General features: G+C 34.3%; 1 protein-coding gene across 1 annotated transcript in view; it reads left to right on the top strand.

Annotated features, from left to right (window-relative positions):
- The window catches only part of UGGT2 (UDP-glucose glycoprotein glucosyltransferase 2), an 87,499-nt gene that overhangs the window by 53,720 nt on the left and 9,042 nt on the right, over window positions 1–24,737 (top strand). The window contains exons 22-32 of the mRNA XM_010578332.1: window positions 411–542; window positions 2,498–2,625; window positions 4,251–4,346; window positions 6,095–6,197; window positions 11,069–11,148; window positions 12,854–13,043; window positions 13,927–14,085; window positions 15,249–15,334; window positions 19,081–19,165; window positions 20,873–20,958; window positions 23,647–23,745. Coding sequence (XP_010576634.1) covers window positions 411–542; window positions 2,498–2,625; window positions 4,251–4,346; window positions 6,095–6,197; window positions 11,069–11,148; window positions 12,854–13,043; window positions 13,927–14,085; window positions 15,249–15,334; window positions 19,081–19,165; window positions 20,873–20,958; window positions 23,647–23,745 — 1,244 coding nt within the window. The remainder of the gene's footprint in view (window positions 1–410; window positions 543–2,497; window positions 2,626–4,250; window positions 4,347–6,094; window positions 6,198–11,068; window positions 11,149–12,853; window positions 13,044–13,926; window positions 14,086–15,248; window positions 15,335–19,080; window positions 19,166–20,872; window positions 20,959–23,646; window positions 23,746–24,737) is intronic.

Raw genomic sequence — 24,737 nt, 5'->3', positions numbered from 1 at the left:
CTAAAACATGTTTAAGCTGTATCCAATGACCACATTAAAATGACTGTTAGGTTTTTAGAGTATTATGGATTTTTTTATATCTTTTTCCTAAAAGTGAGAATATAGTTCAGTTGTTAACAGAGAATGTTATTTTTCATGCAGTTGTGTGCTGGATCATAGAAAAAGTGCTTAACCTCAGGCTCAGCTTTCATCTCATGGTTATTCACAGTTGCCCGAGGGTAAAACCTGCACACTAGCTAGTTGGGAGACCATGGCTCCACACCAACAGTCACCTACTTAACTGAAGCTGAGGTTGCTGTTTTGATTTTTGGCTACCATGTAACTTGAAGAAAATCTTTGATTACCTCAGCTGTTACAAAATTTATTTTTGCTGAATCATTCCACCATCTCATGCTTTACCTTTGCTTTAGGGAATGGATGATGATACTTTTGAGAAGAAGTACAACACTTTAGGACTGGATTTAATTAAAACCCACCAGATGTTCTGCCAGGAGGTTCTTAAGCTGCTTCCAGGGCAAATGGCTGTTATGAGCAATGGCAGGGTAAGAAAGAAATTAAGTCATCTCTCAGTCTTCTTGTAGGTGTGTTTCACTTCCTGGAACTTCAGCTTCAAGCTAAAGAAAATGCATTACATTTATTTCCCACTCACTCAGCCTGTTGTTAGAGAATGGTATGAATGTTTGCCTTGTTTTTTGTTTTACTTCTAATTTGGTTATTAGCTCCATTCCATTGAAGCTACTATGTATGTATGTCATTTCCACAGCTATTTAAGAGTTAATCTGCCAAAATTGTCTAAATAGGTTAATATTTGAAGTATGATTAAAGATATTAATAAATTTTGATCCTGAAGTTACCTATATTTTACACATTTGGGATAGGATAAACTACTGCATATATAATAAAAAATAAATTACACTGACTAGGGTAGTATTTCAAGCTCTAAACCCCCAAATTGTTTATAAATATTAAATTGTTCTGTAATCCTAATTCTTATTGTTCAAATAAAAGTGTAGTAGTTTTTTTGTTTCAATTTCTTGTATATATATTCTGAAACCAATACCCTTAATTACGGTGTGGCTATAGAGGAACTGTGATTAAAAAATACAATATTGGGGTCAATATTTAGTATTTGTTAATGACAGTCAATACATTACATTACAAATACAATTTATACAAACTACTCTGAGTTAACTCTTTTCTATTTTCTATTTATTGCTCCACCATTAGAAAGAAACAGAGATACTATGTTGGCATCTCATTACTGGAAACTCTTTTAAAATTGTGTTCTTAGTTACTCTTGTGCATCCTAAATGGCTTCTGAGATACAACTAAAATACCACTAATGAACCCATGGAAAGTTTTTTTTGTTGATGAAGCACAGAAGAATTGTGTTGGCTTTTGTGTGTCAAGCTCCCCCCAACTAAATATGCAATGTTATTTTATAAATGGTTATTACTGTTTTCCATGCCTAAAAAAGCTCAAATAATGTAATCTTTTAAGTTTTGAGGAAATGCGTTTCTTAAAAATACTTGGAAAAAGTTGATAATATATATTCATCTATCTAAAAGTTTGTTTTCACTTTAAAAGATTACTTTTAAAAAAGACATGGGATATTCTTCATTTGTATCCTTGCTGTTTCAGCACTGAAGTTTTGTTTTTATGAGCAAATCTTTTTTTCTAGTTATGACTTCTACAAAAGTAGCATGGTATTTCATAATCACACTATAGTTTTTCTATCTCATGCATCATTAATATTAATAAAAAATTCAAAAGTGGAATTTTGTTAGGTAACCTCTCATTTCTAGGAAGCAGTTGAATTAACCAAACTTACATCATGACATTCTACATCCTGGGAGTCCTATAGGCTCTTGAAGTTGACTTGGGTCAGTTTAGCTTGGTAGGCTATGAATAGGAAATCCAAACATCATCCTCAAATCTATTTTCTGGGACTTCAAGGCATCTTCTTTTCTTTCAGACACCAAAAAAATGTACTAGTTCTGTTTCTTGCCTCTGGATATCCTGCATTTCTTATCCTTTGCTCTTTTCTTCTTTTCTATCCATTCTGCTTCATCCGAGAAGCCGTGAGAAGTTTAAGAATGTGTTCACAGAATTAAACAACTAAAGAGTGCGGTAGGCAGATAGTAATTTGAATTTTAGTTTAAAATAATGTACCTAACAGAGCTTTTTCTTAAATTTATATTTCTTATTTCTAAATAGTGTATGCCTTTACATAGGTATGTATAATGAAAAATATGGATATTTCCATTGCAGCTGTTCTTTGTGATTGATAATTAACTGTAAATACATAACTGTAAAAACATAATCCTGCATAGTTACTATACAGTTTAGTACTATATAGTTAATAATACTAAAGTATATAGGGCTAGGGGTTGCATATTGAATATTGTGCATCCATTTAAAATATTAGTATATATTTGCTTACAGAAGAAACATTATTGGACATTCTACGCTTAGTAACATGTTTTCTCTATCTAAGGTACTGGGTCCTTTAGATGAAAATGAATTCTATGCAGAAGACTTTAATTTGTTGGAAAAAATAACATACAGTACCTCAGCAGAGAAGATTAAAGCTATTGTCAAAGAGATGGGAGGCAGTAGTAAAAGGTAAAATTCTTTTGCATTTTGAGGCTTTATGATATACTGCCTTGTTTATTGTCTGTGACAAATTAATAATCCTTCTGCATGGGAAATATGAATGAAGATTCAAATATATAGTCATAGTACTCTTCATACTATATACTCATATATATACACTCTACATGCACTTAAAGTGTTTGTTGTTTGCATGCTATATATTTGCTGTGCTCTTAGCATCTGAGTACTTCTACTTAGACAAGTTTAACTGTCCTTCATTTCCTTTTTAGCATTTCCCTGACAGACTTGGTATACTTACATACTCAAACCCTTGCCCTATTTTCTAGAAGAAATGACACATCTGCTAAACTTTGTATCACCTTTATGTTTGGCTAATTATGCTATTTAACATAGTTTTCCACTGTATATGCTGGGTTTCAACTGCATTTACCCTGCTGCTGACAGCCTCTTTACTACCTCGTCATTAAGCACAGAACAGAAAAAAAGGCACCCTGTGTTATTCAGGAGACATGCACCCTTTTATCATTGGTCATATGTGTGATGAGGCTAAAGCATAAGAGATCACTGCATGTCCATAAAATCATATCCTCTCCAACTTGCTTCATAACATGTGTGCAGCTCTGCTAAATTACTTTTATCTACTTTCACTGTACTTACAACCAAGAGATGGGTACAGCTAACTGTAAACAATTCCTACTAGCTTTTGTTTACTTAAGAGTAATTATAAAGAATAATAATAAGCTTGATAAAATGCAGTGCATCTTAAAACCACAGTAATATCCGAGTATTGATATTTGAAGTAAGAAAGGGCATTGTCTTTGGGAATCATTAGAAAAGGAGCCTGTAGAGGTATGGGCAGATGTGGTGCTCTGACACCCTGCTAGACAACATTCACACATCTGTTAATTGAAGAAGTGTAAAGATGAGTTCCAGCCAGCTTTTAATCTAAGGATCCAGTTTGTGTACAGAGAGCAAAATTATATTAGTTTTACAATGTCTATTGACTTTCTGTGTCTGAGTATCATTTCTGTTATCTGGAAGGACTGGCACAACTGAAAGAATAACTATCAGAAAAACAAAATTAAGGAGAAGTAGAAATATCAAGGAGATTAGTGAGAAGCAAAACATGTTTAATCAAATAATAAGACCTAGTGACACTGAATTAGAACTACTAAGGTTTCTAAGGAAATTTCAGTAAGAAATACCAAAAAAATTTAAAAGATATGGCCAAATAAACTTGAAACTTGTTCATTTATGTCTGTTCCTAGATGTTGTCACAAAGGGGAAAAATTGGAGAAAAAAAAAAAAAAAAAAAGAAGGAATAAAGAGCTATAAATGCCAGCAGATTGTACCATGCAAACTGTGAGGCTGAATGGTAATTCTGCTAATTCTGCATCACTTAAAATTAAGAAGTGTACAGTTCACAAGCTCTAAGGCAGTAATGGTTCTTGGGCATTGTCATGCTACAGGTTTTACTCAAAGCTACAAATTTCGAGGTGATAATCGTTTTAAAGAGTGCAGGTTTGGGATGTAGGCTTTTTAAATATCCCTTATGCAGACAGATAAACATTAAAATTGAGTGTTTTACTCCTTTTCTAATGAAAAACAAATTATATGTGCCTTATTTAACACAGTGGCAGTGATTTGATTATGAAAATAGATGCCCTACTGTCATCTTTGCCTAAAACAGAGAATAGACAAGATGCTGAATTACTCAAAGAACAGCACAGGTAAGTTCTGTCTGTCATGATAATGCACTTACAGTACTTTCATATTAAAATTAGAATGTACTGATGACTACATAAGGTCTTTGGAAACCTCAGAAAGCATTCCAGTTTTAAAAGAAGTTGTTGATTCCATGGTTGTATGAACAACCTGTTCGTCTGCCCTAGCGTAATTCATCTTTCCCTCTTAATAAATTAATTAGTAATAACTAATGATTTTCCAACCTTACCCTTTGCTGAAAAAAGAGTGATTACAATTGGTATGAATAGAAGTGGTGATCTGGAGTTAGAAAACTTGGAGACCATACATTTACTAAAATATTAGAAGTTTATTCAGGGATTAGAGCTAAAAGAAGCCCCCCTTAATTTTCATTAATGTGGAAAACCCTAGCACAACTTTTTCTGTTTGTGGATCTTGAGTACTATTGTCAAGGCTAATATACATGTGCTTATACCTGTGTAATAGTTTGCTGCTTAGCAGTGTCATTCTTGACCACGACTAAATGCACAGCTAATACAGCAAGATTATATTCAAATGCAAATTAATAGGGCTCATTGGCACCTAATTCCTTAAGAAAAACTGAACAGACTGTCATCAGCTAAGAGGTTTATTGTCCTTAGTGTACTTACTTGTATGTTGGCTCCTTGTGTTTCTGATACTAGATTTAGAAAGTGAGTATGCGCTAAGCATCGTCTTTTGTTGTCATTGTTAATGAATGAGACCTAAAATACCAAGATATGCATCTGTGAATCCTGTCCTCTTTGTAATGGGATACTAACGGTTGCTGGTTTTAATTTAAGCTTAGCTGGGGCAAGCTTTCTGGAGCAGACAGGTACATTTTTTAAAAGGACATATGATAACACAAGAACCATGATAAAAATAAAGATTTTTGTAATGCTATTTCCAAATTCCTACTTGTTTTTACTGGTAAAGGTACTCTAGTGTGCTGTACCTGATGGGCTGGCCCTGTTGTTAAAAATACAAGGAGTAAAATCAGTAGTAGCCCGTTTTAAGTGGCTAACACCTTTTCCAAAGTTATACTAGTAACAGTCAGTATTATGCTACTACCATATTGGAGGGAGTTTGACTCACTAACGGTATATTTTTGTGGAAACCAAATTCAGATAGTCCATTTTGTGTATTTGCAGCACATGATTTTTTAAATTTTTTTTTAATTTTTTTTTTTTTAAATAAGGTTTACTAACATTTCCTTCCTCTAGATCCAGAGTACTTTAGCTAGGATCTCCTTGACTCTTAGTCTAATCAAGTTTATCAAACTAAATTATTTTCTGGAATGCATAAAGCTAATCCATCCTATCAAGTTTCACTCTTCTGAGTTGCCATTTTTCCCACTGTTTTTTTTTTAAATTGTGTCACTGCCGGCACTTCTCAAATCTGATTATTCTAGATATTGGTGAAGGAAACTGTAGACCAGTGACAAAAAGACCATGTTTAAGATTTTGCTGTGTGTTTTCCTTTTATTTTATGAATTTTGTTATGGGGCATGTATTTAACCAATAACCAGTATGGAACTACGTAGACTAATGCTAAATTTTTAATTGCTGTTCAAGTTTAGCTTTCCTAGTGATATCACAGGGACCAATAATGATTACTGCTTGAAATGAGGGAGATGTCTTCATAAGCAGTAAAATCTAAAGTGCCTCTGACAATACTAATCTGTGCCTAAAAATGTTTATTTCCACAAATTCAGTTTAGAGTTTTCATGTCATTTGTTATTTTTTTTTTTTAACAGTGTAGTAAAAGTTGATCCCCAACAGAATGAACCATTCTATGATGTTATTGCTATTGTGGATCCATTGACAAGGGAGGCACAGAAGATGGCTCATTTATTGATTGTAAGATGGTGGTAATTTCTTTTAATTTGCATATTTGTAGTTTAACTTTTACTAGACTTTCTAATTTCTAGGTACAGTGTAGTAAAGGGGTAAACAAAATTCAGTTATTTTTTTTAAATATATATTTAGTTATTTAAATTCATATTAAAAAGTTGGGAATGTTCTAATTCTTCATTTTAAGTACCTTATTTGCAATTAAAATTCAGATACCCCATGAACCAGTCCTCTTAAAAGTGAGTCCATAAATGCTCTTTATAGTCAATAGGAGGAAAGGAAGAGATCTCCCATCTCAAATAAGAGGCATATGCTTCTTTCCATTAAACCAAATAACCTTAGTTTTCCAAGGTACCTAAATGAGGTGGTCTAAATCTGACCCGTAATATCATCATAAGAAGATTGGACTATAAACCTTTCAGCTCTTGGAAGGGTATTTCTCAGTTGATTAATGCTACCAAGTATATCTAGAAGTCTTCCATTGTGTGTAGCTATTGATCATCTAAAGAGAAACTGTCCTAAAAACATAGCTCCTAAAATGATTTTCTTTTTTCACTAGCTGCAGAATATCACTCTACCTCAGGTTCCTTTATAGTTTCCCATAAAAATGTAAATTTTGTCTTCTCTTTATGGTCTGTTACAATTCTGAAGCCTGTAACTTGATTTTTGCAGCATCCTGTTTTATCTTTTTCTCTGCAGTAATTATGAAAGTTTCATAAATTCTTACATTGCTTTTTCCCCTCCCATTTTCATACCCTTTTATGCCTTTTGTATCAAATGTTGAAGCATCCACTCACTCTTCATACATAATAGTGAAGCAAAGTAAAACATTAAAAAAATTCATGAAAATTCTGATATTTCAAGACTCTGAAATACTAGCTTTTCTCTAGAACCAGATCTTTCATTTCACCATTCTCATTTAAAATGAAAGCTTGATATTACCAAATGAAAATATTTTCATTTTGGAATTGACTGGAAACTCTCTCCATTCAGCCAGAAGGTCATATTATGGTAAGTTGCATCAAGGATCTTGTAGCTCAGACCAGAAGCCTCCATTCCTCCTAGCGCAACAAGCTCCCTAATGAGCAATATCTTCCCTAATGCATGCCTAGGCAAATGACTCCCATGGTATACCAAGCTGTTCAGCCATCGCAGATCCTACTTGATATTTAGGAGCTATAGTTTTATTCAAGAAGCCACCCCTTAGGACAGAATAATGAAATGCTGTTGACACTAAAATCAGAAATATTTTAATGTAGATGAAACTTTTTTAAAAATTATTTTTTTAAAATGAAAAATAAAATAACCTGAAAATTAAAACAAAAAAGATACATCTAATTATGTGGAAAGCCACCACCTCCTGCTGTAGAGACGAAACTTGCATACATATACAGCAAGCCCCAAACTCAGAGTTCCTAAATGGATGCCTTTCTGATTATCTTGCTATATATAGGTGACTTAAATACTGTAAACTTTAAGCACTGGGATGTATTTATATTTAAAGGATCTTTTATTGAATAACATAATTGGATTAGTGCCAAGTATATTGGAATGGTAGCTATTCATGGTGCAGAATTTGTGTAGTAACTACCACAGCAAAGCACATGATTCTTGCCCCAGTCCATATTGAATATGGCCACGTTATGATTTTTTTTTACCCTGGTGAAAGCATGCTATTATATTACTTTGTGACACTTAATAGTCACTTCGAAGAAATCTTTTGGTAAACTCTTAAAAAAAAATATAAACAAAATGTAGCTTATGTTAAATGGAATTGAAATTGAGAAGGTGTAAACAGCTGTAGGTAAACTAATCTAAACTTTACTGCCTAGTCTGAGAAAGTGGCAGTTTAAGGACAGAGGCAAGGTATGAGTCAGAGCATGGATGAGAGCAGAGCCAAGGCTTTTATCTGGTTTTAAAATAAATACTGGATTGTATCGTAAGAACTGCTCTATATCCTCTCCAGAGGGAGGCAGGTAGAACTTTCCATATAACTCATGTTTTTGCTTTTTCAAAAAGTTTTGTCATAGACTTCAGCATCGAGTATTTCCAGACAAAGCAACAGTCACTGCCTACAGTATATCTTTAAACACTAGCCATAACTTGACCAGGGTTGGACCACATCAGTTCTCAGCAGAATACATGGAACAGCTAACTAGTCCTAGAGTTATGATGGTGGTCCCTAAGGTGATGTGAAAAAAGTAGAAATTCCTTCCTGTAAAAATGAGGACAAAATTGAAGAGCTGGGTTTTTATCCTCATGATTCACCAAAACCAGCTGAAAAAAATATTATACATGGTGCCACTGAACAAACTACATGTCCCCTAGCCAACTGCTTTACTCCAGTAGTATGTAACTCTTAGGATCATCTATGGGTTGGTTTGGTTTTTTTTTTCTTGTTCCAGTAACTGTCAACTCAAAAATGTGGAGACAAAAATCAAACCTTTTCTTTTTTCCTATCAATTATCTTTTGCCTTTTTTTCCTTTGTTCATTCTGTCTTCAGAAACTCTTATTCTATCCCTGAAGTGATAGGAATCTCTGAAGGAACCCCTTTGGACAATCTAGTCTGATTTCCTATATAACACCGGTCATAGGACTACTTCTTATCGATTAGCATTTGAAGTAAAATCATTTTTTTTTAACCTAATCCTAATTTAAATATGATCACAGCTCCTACTGAGTTTTTCCAGTGGCTAATTAACCTGACTGTTAAACTCAGACTTGGAACTGTAGATTTTTATTTAGCCTCCATGCTCTAAGTATTCATTTTCTCATCATATTGTCAGTTCTGTTGAAGATTCTATTATAAGAGTTTGTTTTCAGTGTAGATGCTTTCTATTGTGGTGATGTTCACAAACAATTCCAAGTGATTGGTTGAATAATCGTGGTTTAGTGAGTTAATGCTTTTCAGATGAGTTGTGGTAACTTACAGTAAGTGTTTTGCAAAGTGACTGAACATGCAAAATAAAACTTGCTCTTAAATAATTTTCAACCCTAGTAAACTAAAATAATTCAGCCATTTTTTACGGTATGAAATACTCCCTGAACTACATTTCCATGCTCTTCTTTGGATTTTCTGATTTAAAGTAAACAGACTGAACTCTTCAAATACCCTGCTATAAAAGAGGCTTTCCAATCTTGTAACCATTTTCATGTGTCGACTTGAATGCTCTGGCTTTTGGTGTCCTCATAAGCCCTAAATAACAGAACCAAATTCAGTATTCCAGAAGTTGCATTGTTGCAAAACACAGGGATAATGCATTCTTGTCTTCCTTGTCATTTCCTATTTAAATTCCTTTGAAATGTTAATTAAGAATGGCATTATTCTTTTGGCTATGATATTATACTAAATTTCACGGTCAGCTGATGATTTGGGATGATACCTCAGTCTTTTTCAAGATCATTTCATTCTACACACAACAACCTATCAATACAGATTGCTGAAGTATCATTCTTACTAATGGGATGAGGTTTTTGTCTTGTTTGAAGGTATACTCCAATACAGGTTTGCATCATTGTGGATGCTACATCTTTGTGTGAGAAATTGTTTTCTTTGATGTTGAAAATTCTGGGTATGTTTTAGTAGAGGAGACCAGTTAGCACTGGTTACAAATGCTTTTTATTCTGAATGATAGATACATACTTGAGTCACTTTGATATCTGTTTTGATTTTGGTGGTCTTGAGCTCATGTCACGTAATACTTGCCCTTCTTATGCTTCCAGTGCTGTTGGGTTCTTGTTTCCTGCTTCTTCACTTGTTCTCACCCTTATGCCACTCCCTAGTCTTTATTTTTTGCTCAATAGTTTTTCAGTGATGGTATTCACGTGACATAAAGGACGAGACTGAGAAACTAGAAGCAGAACAGGTCCATAGGACTATGTGAAGTTGTAGCACTGTAGTAAAGAATATGTGTAGCCATGGGTTGAACTGAGGAAAGAAAGAAATGGTTATAATAAAAGAGAGATATAAGGATGACCAATGTCTTGCTTAGTTTACATTTTAGCCTTAGTGGTATCAGTATTTTAACTTAGCTTTAATATCTTACTTGCTTTTCTAATAATACCCATAAAGGAGACAGCGGCTTTATGCTTTCAAATAAGCACTTTGGATCAGAAACCACAGAAATCAAGATAACTTGGTAAAGGTTTTTAAGAATGCTTTAAAGAAATTAATAACTTTAAACAAAATAGATTGCTTACAAAAATAAGAAGAAAATACTGTCCTAATATATGGTTCCTATATAACAGCATCCAGAAAAATCAGTATTTTAGAAATGAACAGATGAAGAAACTGAGGAAGAAGTATTTTAACTTACTGGAATGTTTTGAAGTTGATTGAATAGTTTAATACATCATTAATCTACTGCTGACATTTAAAATTATTAAGTAATTAAGTATTAAAATAATTCTCTGAGCTTTACTATATTCAACAATTTACTGTATACGACTATTTTAATAAGAGTGAAAGTCATTGTTTTAAGATTGCTTATTGACTAAAAGACATGTACATACTTTCAAGTGCTTTAAAATCTTCTAGAAAACACAATATAAGAAAGGTGATAATTTACTCAAGCATTGGAAAATGGGAATAGCTGCTCTTTAAAAAACTGCATCACTAGGGGAAAACGTTAACATTTTGACTATCAAGAATATCATGTGCTAAATCATGCAGTTTTAGAAAAGGTCAAATCTTTATTTGGAATATCTGACAACATCCCTTAATATATAGATATATTTAGAACTTTAAAATGTTTGAGATTTGTACTCAAGCTTGAGAAATGACAGGATGTCACAAGGATAACTTTGGCTTATTTTCAAAGTTTGGTGATTGCCAAGAACCATTTTTACAGAGATTTTTTTTTTTTTTTCCCTGTAGGTACTCAAAGACATTATCAATGTGAAACTCAGGTTGTTTTTGAACTGCAGATCTAAGCTGTCAGAAGTGCCACTGAAGAGGTAAGTAGTTCATAGCTTTTCTTACAAGTATACGATCTTGCTTGGTTTGGAAAAACAGCCTTAACAGTTTATATTCCCTTAAAAACTAAACAGTGGTTAGTGTTTCTGGATACCTTTGTTGCATTAGTTATTTTCTTTGAATGTAAGTTGCATATTACCTAAGCAGTTTGCACTTGTCTAGAGAAAAATTCTACTTCTAAGGTGTCAAGCATGGGATCACAGGGAAGTGATTTAGTTCATCAAATCCACCTCTCATAAACAATCCTTAGAGAAATCAGTGGAGAGTCTTTCATGCCTATGAAAACTTGCAGAGGGAGATTGTCTGCCTAACTTGGTCGCTGCTTACAGCCCACTGTCTCTGTAATGAATTTTACAGATTAAGTACACTTAACTTAAAAATGAAATTCATCTGAGTAAATGTACAGTCTGCATTTTAGATCTTGTTATAATTTAAGAATATTATACCCTGAAAGTACCTGCCTTAAACTGAAGCTTCAGTTATAGATGTTTACATTGAAGTGAATTCCCCAGAGAGGATTCCTTTCCCTCTAAGAGAAGTGTTTAAGCACTGCCATCCTTTTGGCAGATATCTTACCTATAATCTTATTATGAGAGAGGCCGGTGGTAGTGCCTGCCCTTTAGCCAGCAGACTAGAGAATAAATCACTTGGCCACAAAACAGAAGTCCTTAGTTTCTATTCGATTTGAGAGGAATTGAACTCACACCTCTTATACTGCAAGAGAGTGTCTTAATCATCAATCTTCTGAGTATCTTGTGTGAACATTGTCATGATCGCTTTTAAAGCTAGGCACTTTGCAGGTGTTAGTGCCTGGCTCTTTCCCTGTGCTTGGAAGAGGTGAGAGGAAGAAGTGTTCTGGCATCTGCCCTGCAGACAGGTTGTATTTTTCTTGCAGCAATGGTTTCATATGAAATGCATCCATATACTAGCCCAAATACTTTGTGGGAAAATTGTATTCCTCCAGATGGGTACAGACTTTCCTACCTTTTTACTTTTCATAGTAATTAAATGTCCTTCCCCCCACCCCCCCGCCCCCATGAAGCGGTCATTGCTTGCTGCTTTCACTCTCCATCTTCAGTGTTCTTCTTTCTCTGCTCTGATTATTCTCATTTTGTTGCATATCAGTAGTGGAAGGAAGAAAATCGTCATTATTTTGTTGTTGCAAGGCACTTTGACCTGTTGAATAAATGTGATAAGAGAGCTGAAGAGGAATAATGTGATAAGAGCTGAAGACCCCTCCTTTCCTCTGCTCTCTGTCTTTGCTGCTGCTAGTGTCAGGAGCTGTTCCCAAAGACTCTTTTCTTCCAGCAGAGATTAATCCTTCTGCTTAGTTTAGGGATACAGATTCTGAGAATTCGAGGCAGTTCACAGTCCAGATGTTTAGGTGCACCTCTTGGGTATTCACCTTCGCAGCCATTTAGAATGTTAATGGGAACTATGCACTTTCACAGCTAAAAATTATCAAAAGCAAATAGATCTGCGTTCATTTACTAGTTCATTTGAGATGCTATAGGTATTGTCTGACAGTATTGCAAAAGAATAGGGAGATACTGTGTCTCCAAACATCATTAATTTGGTAAACATTTACTATATTATATTTTAAGGTATTTTAGAAGAACTTAATGTTTGGAACTTCATCCTTAAGTAAATGTTTTGTGGTTTTTTTTAACATTTCTTTTTCAACAGCTTCTATCGTTTTGTTCTGGAACCAGAATTAACTTATGGGATCAACAAGCACCTTCCTTCTGAACCTGTGGCAAAATTCCTAGAATTGCCAGAATCACCTCTTTTGACTCTGAACATGATCACTCCTGAAAGCTGGTTGGTTGAAGCAGTAAAAAGTTCCTGTGATCTAGATAATATTCATTTACAGGATGTAAGTAATCATTTGTAAACATTATACAACTTGTGTTGGACCTTCTACCTCAAGAGGGAAATGGAAATATTGTGAGATTTTTTGTGTCTGTTTTCCAGAAATATTTTCTGTGGTAATTGTTTATTTAGTCAGTATTTTACCACTTTTATTTTCATCATCTTTTTTTTCACATACTCTTGTACTTTAAAAAAAAAAGGCAAGTCTTAAAAGAAAGCAATGAAACAGGAAAAAATCAGAATGCAGAGTACAAGTAAAAGCAATTTATCTGCTATGTTGAGCTTTATAATGTTTACAGAAATTTTTTGAGATAAAAATAAAGAAATTAAAGGATTCTGAATTATCTATTTCTCTTGGGTTTTTTTATATTTTTAGTAGTAATAGGATTAACCTAGTTATATCTTCAAATAAACCTGAATATATGGATGTTTATTAATAGAGATTAAAATATATTTGACCCTTTTTTAGTTCACAATTTTTTAATTATATTTTTAATCCCTCAGCTTCAAAGTCACTAGATTTGTTTCAGTCACTAAGCTTGCGCAAAATATTGAGGGTGTTTGATAGACTGAAGCTATATATTTGGAAGGTGTGTTGTGAAAATAAAGGTTGAGATTTTCCTTACCAAAGCTGAGATGCCTCAGCTTCCTCAATAGTCAATGGAGAGAAGGTCCCTCCAGACAGTGATTCATGCTCTTTATCTTGGATACCTCTTATAAAATAGAGTGAAGTTCCTTCTGGAAGTGCCTTTCTCTTTTTTTTTTTTTTTTTTTGACAGTTGAATTTAGTTGCGGTAAATCCCACACAACATGTTTGCCATTGTAATGTGTTGCTTTTCCCACATAGTTAAATTACATAATTTATTGATTAAATGTTCCTTCTGCAGATAAAAGGGACGGTTATAGCAGAATATGAACTAGAATATATATTGCTTGAAGGACATTGCTTTGATGTGACAACTGGACAACCTCCTCGAGGGTTACAGTTCACTCTGGGCACAAAGAATAATCCTGTCATGGTTGATACTATTGTGATGGCCAACCTGGTAAGTATTAAGTACAGAAATAGTTGTTACAATTGCACGCTCTTCATGAGAATTCTTTATGAGCTTCTTGCCCTTTAAATCCATTTCTCTGTGTTGCAAGCTTAGTAATGCTAAAAGTAACAGGAGCATCCTGGATTTGAGGCCATCTACAAAAGATGTGCATCTCTAATTTGCTGAGCTTTCCCCTGCTCCTCTTCTGAGCCAATATAGGTTTGGATATAGCCTAATTTTAGACTCTAATCTGAAGTGCCTAAACTTGGAGCCTAATTGCCTTGAGTAGATGGTAGGAGGTAGTTATATTCAGATGGAGATTCCACTGATAAATCTAAGGTATGAATCACATTCTGATTAAATAACCTTTTTTGTTATACAATGATCTGGGTAAAAGAAGGCTCCTATTTTAGATGCTTCAGTTAAGTGCTTAAAGCCTCTGTGGGACAAAGCCACACCCAGGAATTCCTCTGGTGATCCAAAGTAATTATTTTTTGATTTAGCAGTCTGTAGAGCCGGTCTTATGATTTCTGAAGTGAAATGTTTCTTTTCTTTAGCTAAGGTAATTTGAAAAGGAAAGATTTTGATGAATAAGGTCTGTTACCTATCTGCTGTTCTCTGTAAATACTTTATCACAAGGAATAAAATGCCTAATAAACTGTGAATCTTTGATTTTTATACAAGTACTGAATACGATCTCAACAGTAGATGATGTTCAACATGATTAAACTTCTAATGATTCTTCGCATTCCAAAGCTTGCTTCGTCTGGCTTTCCCAGGGTGATAGCTATCTGCAGTGTTCCTAAACTGGGAAGGAGCTGTGTTGGCTTGGAAAGTTGTTGCAGACAAAAATTTTAAGTTTCAAAGAAGCTTTTCAGTTTAGGGTCAGTTTAAATAATTTATTTCTTTACAGCTCACTTCCTTGCTGTTCTAGGTGGACATTTTGTATACAACTCAAATTGAGCTAGAAACAAATGAGGCACTAAAAGACATTAATATGGACATACAAGAAAGGTGGTAGTTGGTTGCATCACTGCCATACTTCTTTCAGGGCTAGTATGAGAGCAGCTAATAGTTACTAACCTGGGCTGCAGTACCAAATGTTGGACAGCTGATTTTTGTATATGTACGTGGTGGATTCTGAAAGTGCCTATCTTTCCTTTTTTTCATAGGGATATTTTCAGCTGAAAGCAAATCCAGGTGCTTGGACACTGAGACTGCGTAAAGGAAGATCCGAAGAGATTTATCAGGTTTTTTCGTAAGTATTAATCCATCTTTTGGAAACATACTTAGAAATGAATCTGAAAGTGCAACATATTTTTAAAAGATCTGACAGTACTGAAGGAAAATGAGCAAAAAAAGCATGAAAAAATAGAACAAGAAGCAAATGATGATTTAAAGATGATTTTTAAGAGATACCTTATTTCCTGATAGTGTAAGTTGTTGTTTGATTGCTTTGTGTGTTCTTGAAGGCATTTGGATATGTTAATACATAATAAGCCTAAGCTGCTCAGCTAGACTTGATGCTAGCAAAGTCTCTTACTATACAGCTACACAGCTACCAGACACTCGCCCTGCCAGTTCCACGCATGGTTAGCATTATCATGCAACTGCTTGCACCAAATTCTGTAGGAATGTCACTCATGGTTTTGTTGATTAATATTTTGCAATTCCCAACATACTTAACGTGCAATTCCAAGAATATGTCCACTGGAGCATTGCTAGCTCTCCACCAGTGTCTCGATCAGCTGGAAGAAGTGCCATAAATTTCTCCCTCATAATTTTTTTCAGCCCTAAGGTTGCCTCTGAATGCAGTGTTACTGATGGGTGGCATCTTTTTTTTTAACAGGAGCATTAGATTCATTTCAGTTCTAGGCTTTTTTCCTTTGGTTAATTCTGAGTGTTTCTTAGTCATCTAAGAATCACTGTGGTTACACCTTCACCTTAGGATGCAGAAGCACCCTTCAGTGCTGTACCCTGGCTGCATGTTGACTGTGCCACATTTCTCTCTCTTGGGAGAACGCCCTGTACATTGAGAGAAGTCACGTTGTACTCCAGTAACTGGCATTTAGTTGCCACCTATATGGCTTTATAGATCTGTAATTACCATGGTCAATTGTCATATGAGGAACATATGCTAGCCATCATTCCAACTATTCCTTGGAAGAATAATTTATTTTCTCATGTTTTATGTAACTCTATAGATCTGTAGCATATGAGGGCTTCCTCTTGAAGCTTTGGATCCGATCTGTTCTAGAGGAACGGTATTGCCTTATTTTATTTCAGCTTTAATTCCTCCTCCCCTCCCCCTTGCCCCATAATTCTGTGGGCTGAAACAGGTCTGTTCCTTATAAAATATTTATTATTATTTGGAGTTCAGGAACACATAGTTCCATATGATGTTTAGTCTTCAGCTAGTATTAAAAAAATTGATGAACATCTTTGCTGTTTTGAATATTTAGTTAATGGATCAATTTCAGTGTTACAGGAAGAAATGTTAATGGGATATTAGGTTCATTCTATTTCTTTGCAATTTTCAATTTATTTTTTTTTTCCAGAAACTACTCATAATCTTTTGAAAAAGTGGAAAAACATAGTCTTTATCCTAAGAAGTTCACTTAATCTCCACCAGCTGTAGCTATATCATTTGTGTAATTTAACATTCAATTCTTAAGATATATAAAGTGATTTATGAAAGATATCATGGTTAAAAAAAATAAGGTAATGAGCTATAGTTGAATTAAAGAATGAAACAAAACCACTTTACATTCTAGGCTGGATCAAAGGAAACTTAAATCATCTGCTGTTTTTTAAGATTACTGGTTTTCCCTAAGAAGTAATACAAATGAGCTTAATTGAGCTCAGCTAAGTTACGTAAAATTAATACCTGATGAGGAATCTAAACAATAGTGTTTATTTCATTTAATTATGACAAGCCATAGGCTTAGAGTACAACAGATAAAGTATGTTTTGGAGGCTGTGCCAGGATCTTTGATACTACTTTTACTGATATTAATATTATCAAATTGCTATCAGAACTCAAGCAACTATTTGACAGGATGGAATTTTGCCAAGAGGTATTGCAGTATATTCTCCATCCTCATGTACTAGTCATATCCTCTCCTGTTGAACTGTGAGATGACTTCTTTTCTTTGAGGCACAAGCCTGTACATTATAATAGGAGTTTTAGGAGAAATACAGGATTTTGAAGTTACAGCATGTTCTACTCCTCAGTGCTTATTTGCTTCTCATGGTAGCATCTAATACACGTGCAAGTAATTCATTTTTACTTTATGTAAATACATCACTTTTGAAATAAGCTTTTTTTCCCCTGAACACTGCTTCTAACAAAGATCATTATTTTGAAGCAGTCACACTTGTAAATCAATTTGTTATTAATAAATTACTATGAATATTAGGAAGATGAAAATTGGTATACTCAGCAACAGTCTGAGCACTGCTTATTATTGGAGCTTTGATTCTGTGATGTGGGTCGGAAAACAGGTAGGTATTGCAAGATAAGACTGCAGAAAATAGTTTAAAGATAGATAGATAAGTGTGTGTGTGTGTGTGTGTATATATATATATATATATATAAAAGCTCCTGCCAAATATTTCATTTTTTAAAAAGGCATGTAGATATAATTTATTATATTTTGATGGTATGCAGACTGCTTAACTGAAAGTTGTATCTTTTATAATTTGGGCAAGGAGTTTTTTGTTTGTTTGTTTTGAGATTTTAAATGGTCTCCATTTGTTGAACTTGAATGCTTTTGTTCTCCATATGGAAAATTATAATTTATATTATATTGATATTTATTTGTATTTATATTAGAAGTATGTAAGGGTTTTGTAACATTTTAAAGCTGTGACATGAATAGTCTGCTGGACATATTTAGTTTTGTACAACAATTATATAACAATAAAGTAGTTAATATTTAATAGTGCTGTCTTATGCAAGACATTTTGCTTGGGTTTAAAAAGGAAGTTGTGCCTACTTTCAGTGAGTTTACAGACTAAGTTATACGAACAGTGTTCAGTACCTTTTTGACAAAACACAAAACCATTATTGGTTTTGTTAAGAATACTTATTACAGAAGCGTATTAAATAGAAAATTCAGATAATGATATAAAATGCTGTCATTTTAAAATAAGTAGTATGAAACAGATTGAAACCAGATTTAATTATTTCTGTTTTCTAGGCAAAAAAAAAAAAAAATCAAGCCTAAGGGGTAGCAGATTACTTTCTTAAACCAATTTTTCGTATGCGTAGCCTTAGCAAGAGGAAACGACATAATGCTGTTAAAAGACAGAAAGGACTGAAGGAAAAATGTATGGGCTATTGAGTATAAAAGCTGTAAAATTTAAGAATTATGTTATTACACCGTATCACAGAGCGACAGCAACATTTTTCATACTTGTTACTCAGTGGACTGCAGTACAGTTTTGAGATGCCTGAATGGCTTTAAACTGATGTTCAATGGGGCAAATGTTCATGTGGTGCCTTGCACAGTCATGTCTTTAGGGGTACAGTTACCAAAGCCAACCAGCTGAAAGCCAATCTTTACTATCTCAGCACTGTGATGAAGCTTTCCCTAGACATTTTAAAGCAGATTTATTTTAAAAGTACATTTAATGCCGTCACACAGAAATTTCTAAGATGTTTTCCATATTGGAAAAATAAAATGTAGTTTAATATTTGAATGTAATATATACCTGTATAATATATAGTAACATATTCAACTATAGGTTGCTGCATTTTTTCATTCATTTCATCCTGTGAAAATCCAAAGTAAAAAGTAAGGGCTACCACCGTGGACAATGTCTAGTGATGAATAAAACTCAAAGTTTCTGAAGTTAAGATATAATTAGGTGCAAGTGAAGAAATTTTGTTTCCGTAAATATCAGCAATCCTAAAGCTTATACTGTAATTAAACACAAGTAAAAATACACGTTTTAATAAGCCAGTACATTTGCATGGGGGTTTTTTTTTTCTTCTCACAGCCATGAAGGAACAGATTCTGTAGCTGACCTGACAGATGTTATCATCGTATTAAACAACTTCAGAAGCAAAATTATCAAAGTCCAAGTATGTAGAGAGATACCTTTTTTGTCTGCAGTATTTCCTTATATGAAATATGACTAATGCTTACATGTCTTAGGCTATATTTAATTGGAAGATGTATACTGAAATATATAATTTAGATTTTGTATCATTAAATAGCGAATGGTGTGCAAATTAATGTAGTTAATTTGATCCAATCAGGCTATACTAATTGCATGGGAGATTGTTAAATAGCTGTTAAAATAAGACATTTGTGTGCGTAACATAGATAGGATTTATCTCAACTGGCTTAAGGTGTCTAAGAGTGTAGTCTAGGTGCCTTAAACTCGCTCTCTGCTTAGTAGAATGACAGAGACAGTCCAAAGGACTGCTCGTGCCAGCTCGCATATGTATTTAAACCAAGGGGATGACCACCTCTTGAGACATCCAGTTCTCTCCTGTGACTGGGGAGGGATTTTACACAAAGTCCAGACACCAGAGTGGAAGTTAAAATCAGGTATGTTGAATTCTACCTGAAGCTACCAAATCTGTGTAAATGAAATTGTTACTTTCATTCTTCAAGATGTATCAAAAAAAGATGATGAAACACAAGTTGTATTAAGGAGAAAGAACTTCATAATATTACATGTTTTCTACTATTTTGTAAATAACATTTTTTGTGTAGGTGTCCTTGGTATCCTAATTTTAGACATTGAGAAGGAGAGAGAACAATGTAAACAAAAGTACTAAAGGAATTTTTAAAACCACATACACGAGTCTGTTCCACAGTCCTGTAACTGAAAGTTTCCAGAACCTGGAGAAAATGTGTAACTCCCTGGAGCATGACAAGCCTGCCTTTAAGCCGCAGAGAAAGGGTAAAAGGGTGCCATTTGGGTCAAAGTAGGAAAATTATTCTATGTGAAAGGTGGCACGTGTTAAGCTTACAACTAGAATATGTAAGCTCTATCATTCAGTTGAACTTTAGAATCACTTCAGCAATACCTAGGATGTGGCTTCAGAAGCATTAGCTAAAAAGATGCATGATTCAGTGTGAACGGAAATCTGCAAGCGTTAGCTTGACAGTATAAACGTAAAACTAATATGGTTATAACTGAGTATGTTCAAACACTTAATGTTTTAGAAACTATTTGGGTTTCAAAAACAATTGGGTTTCTTTTAATCAGGGAAATCAAGATCAGCAAACAAAATTAATTTGGAGCCTTTATTAAGCATCTGGGTAAGACAACAGAAATTGCTTAAGTTGGATGAGAGAGCTTGTTTCAGCGACAGAGTTGTCGCCTTCTCCTTGTGAAGGGCTTATGAGAATCAGTTTCCCTTCAAGTAAGTTCCATGCACAGTGTGACACCCTGCCACCCTTCAGCCAGCTAATGGCTGGATCACAAACTCATGAGGGAAGAAAATGAGATACAATTCCCCACGCTTTTGGTTACTTTTTGCATAAAGAAGTACAGAGGGCTTGAATGTGCTGTTTGATTTATTAATCACCGTTTAATTCTTCGTAGTTAATTACTTTTCTTATTACAGTAAGTTCTGTACGTAGTTTAAAAGTATGAAATGACACTTTTACTGTTCAGTTTAATGCAGTTCAGTAAGTATTTTACTGAAAAAGAAATTGTTAAGATGTTGGTCCAGCTCTAGCCGGTAAGTACACCATAGTTAGATATCACAATTGAAGTAGTAATTATCAATTAACTTCCCAAATCACACAAATACATTTATTTTAATGACTAGGTACAGAAAAAGCCTGATAAAATGAATGAAGATCTCCTTACTGATGGAACAACAAGAAAAAAAGGAAATCAGGAATCAGCTACAAGGTAATGTATAATTTGCTAATACCTAACTGTGCCAGGACATGTTTTTTATTACTCGTAGCAAGTAAGCATTTCTTACTTGATAGCGATACAAATATGTAAATAGGGTCCCCAAGGGATTTATAATGTAAATAAAAGGGTGGAAAAGACAAGCTGTAATGTCTTGTACATCTCATTATTTATTACCTTTTTAATCCCTCCTTTGCATTCCTAGTTCCTGTTCATTTTCTCCATTGGCATTATTTTTATTTTGTTGTGGCAGGGAATCAATCTCAATGTGAAAATCTCAGCCAGTAATGTGGTACTCAGATATATCAAACTGAACATCAAAAAGCAGGCTATGATGCTGCTTGTCTGCTGCTAGCCATAATTTATGAAAGCTCCAGAAGTGTTTTTGTATTTGTCAATAAAATAGCTTTTACTTTAAAGTTTGAGTTCTATAAATAATTGTAATAAACATCTCAAGCTTTACTTTTGGGGCTAATAACATTGTAGTATTTCTAATTTGCCATATACCGTTGTCAAACTTTGTTTTCAGTTGCTCATTATGTTGCTTATAATTATGTTGTCTATGGATTGTGTGTGGTTCAGACTGATTTTTTTTTTTAATTTGTATTTAGTTTTTATTAATAAGACACAAATTCTTGTGAAATTGTTATATCATTTTGAGAATGAGATAAGGGCAAAAAGGGATGTTTCATCTTTGCTTAGCAAAATAATTTTAGGGGTATTTTTAATGGACTAGTGTATCTGTGCTGTGGATCAGAACATGGGGTGTTGTATTAGTTTCCAAGACATGTTAATTGTTCCTTTGATAGCATTTCAATCAGATGACCTTTGACCAACGTATTTTAGAAACAGTGGCCTGGATCCTCTCTAAGCATTCTTTCCTCACAAAGATCACGTTCTCAAGTGTGAAAACTGGGGTGCTGGCAAAAGTACTTATTGAATTCCCAATGATTTGATTTCTTAATGTCAAAGAAGAAGGAGCTTGGGTCTTTAATCTGGAATGCTGGTAACACAATAAATTCATCCACTCTTTCAAGGTGATGGTAATTCCTCTTTTGGACCTTCAAGGTTGATGTGGCGGGGACTTAATTTGCAATACGTTGTTTTCTTACTGGACTCCATCCACTTGTAGGAAACACTCGTGTTTGCTCTCAGAAAGTCTGATTTCCCGCAGAGGTTTTGTTTCTGCAGTATGCTACCATGTCATGGTAGCTATGTCATGGCTGTATAATCGCAGAAGGAAAGAACTGAAGGTAATGCCTTCTGAAATAACCAGTTCAGGGCTAATGACTTGACTGTGTAAACAAATTAATCCAAGTAATCATAGATCTCTCTGCCCTGAAAGAAGAAAGAAATTGAGGTAGCTTTGTCCATAAGTATTAAGCATTCAAGATTTACCATCGAGGTAAAGTCCGATTTCTCCATTGTTCAGGAGAACATCTTTGGACTAGAATTCAGGTAGTAAGAAAGGGATAATGTCAGTATGAGGGATTTAAGGAGAATGGCTTTTTCATCACCATTTTCTCCATATCCTTAAGACTTTTTGGCCACAAACGACTGCTGTGAGACCTAAAAAAGGTTTTCTTCCATTTTCAGTAGCCTTGACAAAGTTGTCAGTCACAAGATTATGAGGGATACTTGTTTTTATAACTTTTAAAAGGGATCTAACCAGAAGAAAAAATTATAGGAGTGACTCACACAATCCAAGTGTGTGAGGAGTGACTCACCTCAACAAAAACTATTGAAGTGAATCTACAACAATATCAAGGCATACTGTAACCAATTTGGCTAAGGCAGCCTTTGCAGTTCAGAGATCTGTAAAACAGTGCTCTGAGGGGGGCTGCAGCCACCATCCCTTAGCTGTATGTGCTGGAAGGCATACAGGATTAAAAACAGCCCTGGGAGACTTTGGTATTCAAAGCAAGCAAAGAATGCTGTGCAGCTGAAACAGAGAAACTCTAGACAACGTACCTCAAAGATCTAGGGTAGCTATAGGGAGAGTTATTGGATGAATTTAAGGAAGAATTCAGCAGTATTATGAAAAACACTTGGGAAAGCGCATCACCACAGACCACCGAATGTTAGCAGAGTATTCTGGGACAGGCTACTACTCCTCAGCCTTGTCATTTGTTTTTGCTAAGGTACTGGGCTAAATATGTGGTTTGGCCTGGTGTGGCCATCTTTATGTTATGTTCAGTCTGTATTTTAGAGTATATATTGAGCTCAACCATCTATAGGGCTATGCAGACATCGCTCACCTCAAGAATATGCATTGGTTCTTATGTAGAACGCACGTGGATGAAGCTTGAAAAGTAACTTACTGATTTTTAAAATAACCAGTTCTCAAGATATTTTGGCTGTGTGTATTTCTGATTTTTGCTTTGATAAATCATGGAGTTTTTGCCAAATTTGGGTTCTATTTGATTGAAAATATTGGAGACTGCAGTTGTGCCATCATTTGTCCTGAGTGACTGGGTATGAGGTGTTGCTCCCAAAAGATTTTGCTATCATAGGCATGTGCAGTGGGAGTAGAATATAAACGTATTCAGTTACTGTAGGATGAGTATTTATTTTGTGTATTTTCTTACTTTTGAGTCTTTATGAGCTTAATGGTAATGTGGTAGTATTTTCTTTCTGCTGAATGTATGCTTTATATAATAATTTGGGGGTTTTTTTTCTTAGATTTTCAGAAGAAATTCCAACAGAAGAGAAGGAAAAGAAAAGTGATATTCTTAACATTTTTTCAGTTGCTTCAGGCCATTTATATGAACGTTTTTTAAGGTAAGGAAAGGTAAAAGGGAAATGAGAATTTCATAGGGATACTATAAACATTCATCCTAAAATGCTGCAGCTTAAAGAAACTGACTTTTTTAACAAGGTGTAAAGAATAAATTGTTGAAACATAGAAAAGTTGTATACAGTGAGGACCTAATTCATCTTTGTTTGAGAACAAAGTGATTCAACATATAGATGGTCAAAAATAGCATTATTCTTTGAAGAAAGAAAAATGTTCTGCATGTCTTTCATTGAGTGCATGTGCAAAGTGTGAACATAAAGGATGAACCTCTTCTTATAAAGACATAACAGCAGTGACTTCATTAGAATTTTATTTATTTATGTTCAGTCTAAACTATGGGTACTACTATACGCACATATGGCCTTACTATCTTGGTGTTCATGCAATAAGCAATGATTGCTTTGAAGGAATTCTTACAGTATTGCCTAATCTGTTCACAACCAACTCTGTTACTTTTCTGATTTCTATGAGTACTTGTCTACAGGTGTCAGATTTAGTGATTTTTCCTATCCTAAAATGGAATTTCACAATTCTTTCATGCATATTCTTTGGAAAGTAGTATTTTGTATGTATTGATTTTTATTTCTTAGTAGTCTGACAGAATTTGAACATCTGCATTTCTTTCCTTCAACCTACTACAACCTTCATAAAGTGAAAGACTTGTATATTAAAGGAGAAAAAATTTATTTTAAAACTTTCTATATGCTTCTTTACTTTATTTTAAGGTTTATTATTCCTTGATTTTTAAGGCAGAGTTGACCTCTTGTAAGGTCATAAGGCATTGCTTATCTGTCTGGTTACACCAAACAAATGACACCATAATGAAAAAAAATTGAACTCAAAATAGTGATTTAACTTTTTCCACATACCTCAACTTTTTTAGAGTTATCAAGGGTTCTCTGAGGAGGATCTTAACTTGAACGATGCTTTCTCTTTCCCACTGTTCTGGGGGGGGGGGGGGGGGCGGGGGCTACGA

The sequence above is a fragment of the Haliaeetus leucocephalus genome, unplaced genomic scaffold (assembly GCF_000737465.1).
Source record: "Haliaeetus leucocephalus isolate CR32 unplaced genomic scaffold, Haliaeetus_leucocephalus-4.0 Scaffold626, whole genome shotgun sequence".
NCBI lineage: Eukaryota > Metazoa > Chordata > Aves > Accipitriformes > Accipitridae > Haliaeetus > Haliaeetus leucocephalus.
This window is presented reverse-complemented; position numbering and strand designations above follow the sequence as displayed.